This window comes from Triticum dicoccoides, chromosome 5B (assembly GCF_002162155.2).
Source record: "Triticum dicoccoides isolate Atlit2015 ecotype Zavitan chromosome 5B, WEW_v2.0, whole genome shotgun sequence".
Classification (NCBI taxonomy): Eukaryota; Viridiplantae; Streptophyta; class Magnoliopsida; order Poales; family Poaceae; genus Triticum; species Triticum dicoccoides.
Window position 1 is genome coordinate 8437705 of NC_041389.1, and position 6000 is coordinate 8443704.

General features: G+C 52.1%; 1 protein-coding gene across 1 annotated transcript; it reads right to left on the reverse strand.

Moving 5' to 3' along the window:
• Positions 1-96: 96 nt before the first annotated feature.
• LOC119306242 (agamous-like MADS-box protein AGL61) lies at positions 97-864 on the reverse strand. The gene has a single exon (XM_037582516.1). The coding sequence runs from the start codon at positions 862-864 to the stop codon at positions 97-99; it is 768 nt and encodes a 255-aa protein (XP_037438413.1).
• Positions 865-6000: the final 5136 nt, after the last annotated feature.

Consider the following 6000-nt stretch of genomic DNA (forward strand, 5'->3'; position numbering starts at 1 on the left):
TGCGCCAATGGATAGTTTAACTCGGACAGACTCAGACCCCCACTCTCTGAATCGCACTCATACTCAGAACTCGATATGGATCTTGGCTTCTTCTTCTCAGTATGGGAACCCCATGTTCGTCCCGGTTGCCTGCTGCACCATCTCTGTCCCAGCGGCTATCCCCATGGGTGGCGGCATCTCCATATCAGCAGGGAACTCCGGCGGCGGCATCGCCATAGTCACCTGCTGCTTCTCCATCCCAGTGTTGGTGCTGGTGCTACCAAACTCAAAGGTACTTCCACCCAAAAGCTGCTGCGGCAGTGGCACCCCATGCGCCTGGAGCGCGCGAAGGACGTTCTCCATCCCCAGGTTCAGGAGTACCTGGTTTGCGCATTCAGAGACGGCGACCCGCACCGGCATCAGCCTGGCGGCGAAGGCCATCATCTCCTCCTCCCCCATGTCACCTAGTTCGGGGTTAAGCCACGCCGCAATCTGGTCCCCCACGACGCGCTTCTTTGCCATGGCCTCCTCGATGCACTCTTTCCGCATCTTCACCTCCTTCAGCTGCGTGCGCAGCTCGCCATGCTGCAGGTGCAACTTCTTCAGCTTGTTATTGTCGGTGGTGCTCAAGACTCCCGTCGCGCCGCCCGCCAAGAAGCGGTCTATGACGGCCTCAGCAGAGGGGTGACCAAAGGAGAAGGCATTGCCAGCGGGTGAGTAGGCAACGACGGCTACCTCGGCGCCGCACATCACCGCCAGCTCGTTGGCTTTGTTAAACAGACCCTGCCGGCGCTTGGCGAAGCACACCTGCCGGGCGCCCTCCTTCTCGACCCGCCGCATGATGGTCTTCTTCCGCCCATTGCCACCCTTCCGCTTCGGCGCCATTGCTCGCTGAAGAGGAGAGAAGGTATAGATTTGTGTTTGTCTACATCTCAGGGTCATACGTGCTTATATAGAAGCTGAGAGAAGACGATGAGGATTGAGGAATCGCTGGGCTGGGCTAGCCAGGGCGTTAAAACAATTGGCAACTCGTGATTGGCAAACAGATATTGTTCAGTATTCTCTGGACCTGTCACGCGTATAATCATAACTCGACCAGTACGATCCAATATTTCAAATAAGGTTTTCAATTGCTTCCTTCCGTTTTGTTACGTGTTTTTATTAGGTAAGGATTAAGAATGAGCGCAATGAGATCTTTTCTCATCATCTGTCTATTTTAGTAGGAAACCAATCAATTTTTACCCCACGGGGCGCGCCCTGAGGGCTTGTGGGTCCCTCGGGCACCTCCTTGACTTATTTCCGACGCCAAAAATTCTTATGAATATAGAAACCTCCCAAAAGAAACCTAGATCGAAAGTACGGCTGCCGCAAGCCTCTATAGCCATGGAAAACCAATCGGGAGCCCGCTTCGGCCCACTGTCGGAGGGGAAAATCCTCACCGGAGGCCATCTTCATCATCCTGGCAGCCACCATGATGAGGAGGGAGTAGTTCACCCTCGGGGTTGAGGGATTATGGGCCCCACCGGTCAGATACACCGTCAATATACATTTATCTGCGGTTTAGACCTTTTTATAACTGCTAGCCTCAAATTTGGTACTAACATGTAAAAATTAGCAAAAATGATACCAATCGTAATGCCTTAATTGTGATATTTTCGTGCAATTAACTCGGACAGGGCGGCATGGCACCAGTCGGGCACTTGAGACTCCAGACCGGACGCCGAGCATGGCAAGGGATCACAGATAGAGACATACACAGGCTCAGCCGCATCCAAAAGGGCGAATGAATGCATGCCATTCTGACCAACATACGCGTCTGTTCATCACTTGTTTGGTGGCATTTCAACAGCGCCCCTTTACTGTCTGACAGGGATCGCACACTCGTAGTATGGTCTGTAATAAGATGCCACACTGAAATCGGCTTGTTCATGCCAACAAATAAGCTGAGATGTTTTCAGCTCACACGTCAGTGTGTCACCAACTAAACTGAATCAACACAGGAGATGTGCAAGAATAGGAAGAAGAGAAAAAAATTCCCCTTGCAAAGAACACGAGAACAAAGTATAAAAATTGAGTTAATCACCAGCAGCAGCAGCACGTCATCTCCAGGCTGTCTCCGTGGCTGCACCGACCCTCGCGCTGCCACTATCTCGCCCCATCGGGCCATAGCAAGCGTGGCACACGGTCCCTGTTACCGCCCTGAGGTCTTCCCCGCCGTCCCCGCCGTCTCCCAGACCCGCGAGCTGCTCCTGCGTCGCCCCTTCGGGTCGGAGCACCGCGGCACGTGGTCCACGTCGCCGTTCACGCGCGTTGACTTCTGTGTGGTATGCACCTCACCGTCTTCCTAGGCGTGTGAACGCCACCGTCCGCATTGGTCTACTCCGAGCACCGTCGCCACGCTCCTAACCTAGTCGCCGCCGTCGTCGCTCTTCTTCTCGGTCCACGACGACTACCTCGACACCGACCATCCCGACTCGACGTCAACCACGGCGTCCCTCGCATGGCTACCTCGACCACGGCTAGACCACCCTACGCTCTCGGCTACATGACATAGGCACACATGGCTATCACCTCACTTGAGCAACTCGTCGGCTTCCTCTACTCTCCACACGTCCACGACGTGACACCGTCCACGACGCTCCCGCTGCGACTGTTGGTGTATGACAGCCTGGCTGCTATTCTCTCCAGTCTGACTGTCAGCAACACTCCTATTGTTCGGAACGCTACCGCTACGACTGCGCGCAGGGAAGGGAGGGGGGGGAGGGGTGTTAGTGATATATTTGGTATTTAGAGACTGTCCGGGATTAGGTAGGAATTGTTTCCGTCTTATCTCTAGGAGGCGTCTTGTCCTCCAAGTCTTGTAGTAAATATACACTCGCCCTCCAGGCTCAATAATACATTCATCGCATCATGCCAATCATCCCTCTCTATCCCTTCTAACATGATGTTTTTCAGTAGTAGTATAATTCTTGAAAGAAAAGTCGTCTCGTCAGAAACAACCGGCGCACGTGATGAACATGACTTTTAGAGCAAGTATAATAGTCCTATTCAGCAGGCTACAAGGGGTTCCACCTCAGCAAACTTCTGAGCTGGAGGAGAATAAAGACAGGAGAGAGAAGGGAACGGGCGCTTGACGAAGCGCCCGGCTGCAGCACAAGAAGCGAGAAATAATTATGCTCACGATTGAAACCTGCTTCTGCATAAATGATACAAAGATTGTAAAAATGTGGACGTTCTTTTTCCATAAGAAACTCCAAAGGTGAAGTTGATTAGGACGGAACGGAACGGATGGTGCACGCCGAGTCCACCTAACCCAAGAAAGTGAATGACGTGAGAGCTCAACTTCATCTGTCAATCTCTCCTCTCGGTACTACGTACGTATACTTTAGCCTGGCGTACGTTCGTTCGTCGTCGCCGACGTTTGTCTCCTTTCGTACGGCTACTATATAAACCGTGCCGTGCTTATAATGACTTGCCCGCCGCCTTGGACGGTGATCGGTCTGAACAGGAGAGAGCATAGGAGACCCGCACGTGCTCCATCCAGAAAAAATGTTTTATTTTCCCCTTTAATTACTTTGCATCCAGATTAATCTACTACTCCCTCCGTTCCTAAATATTTGTTTTTCTAAAGACTTCAAATGGACTACCACATACGGATGTATATAGACATATTTTAGACGGTGGATTCACTCATTTTGCTCCGTATGTAGTCACCTATTGAAATCTTTAGAAAGACAAATATTTAGGAACGAAGGGAGTACTACGTCCGTCATGGTTTTACTAGTTCTTATCGAATCTTGGGTCAAAGTTTGACCACATATTTGACCCAGAGTTTTGAACACATATTTGACTAGCAAAATATCTAAGCATGTCGCCGGAAATTATATTGTTGGACTTGTGTTTAAGTGTAGTTTCCAATGATATCATTTTTGCCACGTTAACATATATTAAATGAATTCGCTTCGACACGCTTCGACGCGCTGCGCGAAGCCGCTGCGGCGCGGTGGCCGGTGCGGTTCGCCGCCGATCTCAAATCGGTGGTGCGGCCTAAATTCCACCGTGGCGTGGTGGTGGTGCACCCGCACACTTCGACGATATTCCTGGTCGACGAGCGTGGGTACACAGTAGACAAGCGGTCGGGAGGCGGGTGTGTTTTGAGCCCAGGGGCCACGATCGCGTTCCCCTGCCATGTTGCGTACATCGAGGAGATCATCACCGGCGGGGGGGTTGCTTCGGGAGACGGCGACGGAGAAATTGGGGGTGGTGGGGGAGCAATTAAGGCGGAGAGAAGTTTCAGATCAGGTCAGACGCTCTCGCACTCCACCTTCCTCTCCCCACCTGCCCCATCTTCCTCCCTGGTCGTTCGAGCGTGCAAAGGAGATGGTGGAGATCAGCGAGGAGAAGATGCGCAGGTTTGCGGGCAGGGATGCGCGCATGCGGATCCGCTTGAGGGAGATCGGGGCGTGGTACTTGAGCAAGCGCGAGATGTACGCGGAGGCAGAAGCAATCGTGGAGAATCTGACGGAGATGGAGGAGAGATCTCTGTTTGGGCGAGGCGGACGCAAGCACCCGCTGTAGGTGCTGCTGTGGGCGGCGGATCAGGCGGATTCGCCGGTGAGGGCGGTGGCGAGGAAGTGGGTGGCCTTCACCATCTTCACGACCGCAAATCTCGTCCCCGCAATGAGGGAATCGGCGCTCCACCCGCGGGAGGGGGTGCTAGCCCTCCCTGCTCCGGGGATGGCTATGGCCCCGATCGTGATTCGCGAAGACCCGGCGGATCAGGAGCCGCAGGAGGCGGCGGGGGTGCGGCGTCGCTCCGCTCGTCTAGCCGCGGCTTCATCAACCCCGGAGGAACCAGCGCCTCGTCGCTCAGCACGCCTCGACAGGAACAGAGCCTGAATTCCTCACTAGCTGGCAACCGTTTCTGGGTGCTAGCTAGTGAGGATTCAGATGATGTTTCTGACGAGGAACCAAACAGTTCAGGTATGGATCATCGACATTCTTCTATGTACCTGGCTTACACCTGTGATGATAGGGAGGGTAAGGGAGAAATTGATATTCAACGTCGAATTAGACGTGTTAATCATAAATTGAGAAAAAGGATGAACAATTATGTTCAGAGTCTCTTGCTCAGAGAGGGAAAAAATAAGAATGAGACAATGCAGAGTGGGTTGATTCATATCGATTCACCTAATTGGGGGGATTTACATAAACAAAAAATAAATATGGCACTTATCAGAATTAGGGATAAGATACCCAAGGTTTGGGATCTTCCTAGATTCCCTGAATATCTGTCAGATATTGATAATATATGTGAGGTTGTTGAGATTGATAACAATAAGGGTATTGAGAGGGACATGCTTCGGTGTGTTAACTTCTTGCCTAATAATGACATGAAAATAGATACCATTCCGGCGAATGCCAGTTTGGAAGAAGCTATGGCAGAATTTCAAGCTTGTTTTGCTGAAGAAGGATCAGGTGCTGGGGGGGAGCAGGCAACAGTAGGGACCAGTGCGAGGGGAGAGAAAGTGGACCAGATGGGCCTGGGTCAAGGGTGGCCCAATAATGGGTGGCTCCAAGGAAGCCCAGATACTGACAGAGGAGACGGGGCACTATATAAGGGAGGGATCCCAACCTTCGTCCCTGAACCAGATTTCCTCCACCTCCCAAACCCTAGAAGGATCTTGGCGGCGACCAATAAGGGAGAAGAGGTGGTGGAAGGAGGTTTATCCTGGGGAGAAGAAGAAGATATGGCTGGCAGGCAGGAGAGTTGGAGACCAAGGCCTGGAAGGGGAAATTATCAAGGAGGGAGAGGTAATTTTCAAGGTAGATCTGAGCATTTTGGCAGGGGTTTTAACAGGCAGGATGAGAGAGAGGTAGATGGTTATGGTTGGAGGAACAAAGAGGGGGGTTTCAGAGGAGGATCTGGGACAAATAGCAGTGGCTCTGGTGGGGATGGAAATTCTGCTGGAAGTGGAAGAGAAGGAGACAATAAGTTTGGCAGATTTGCTCCTGATAGAG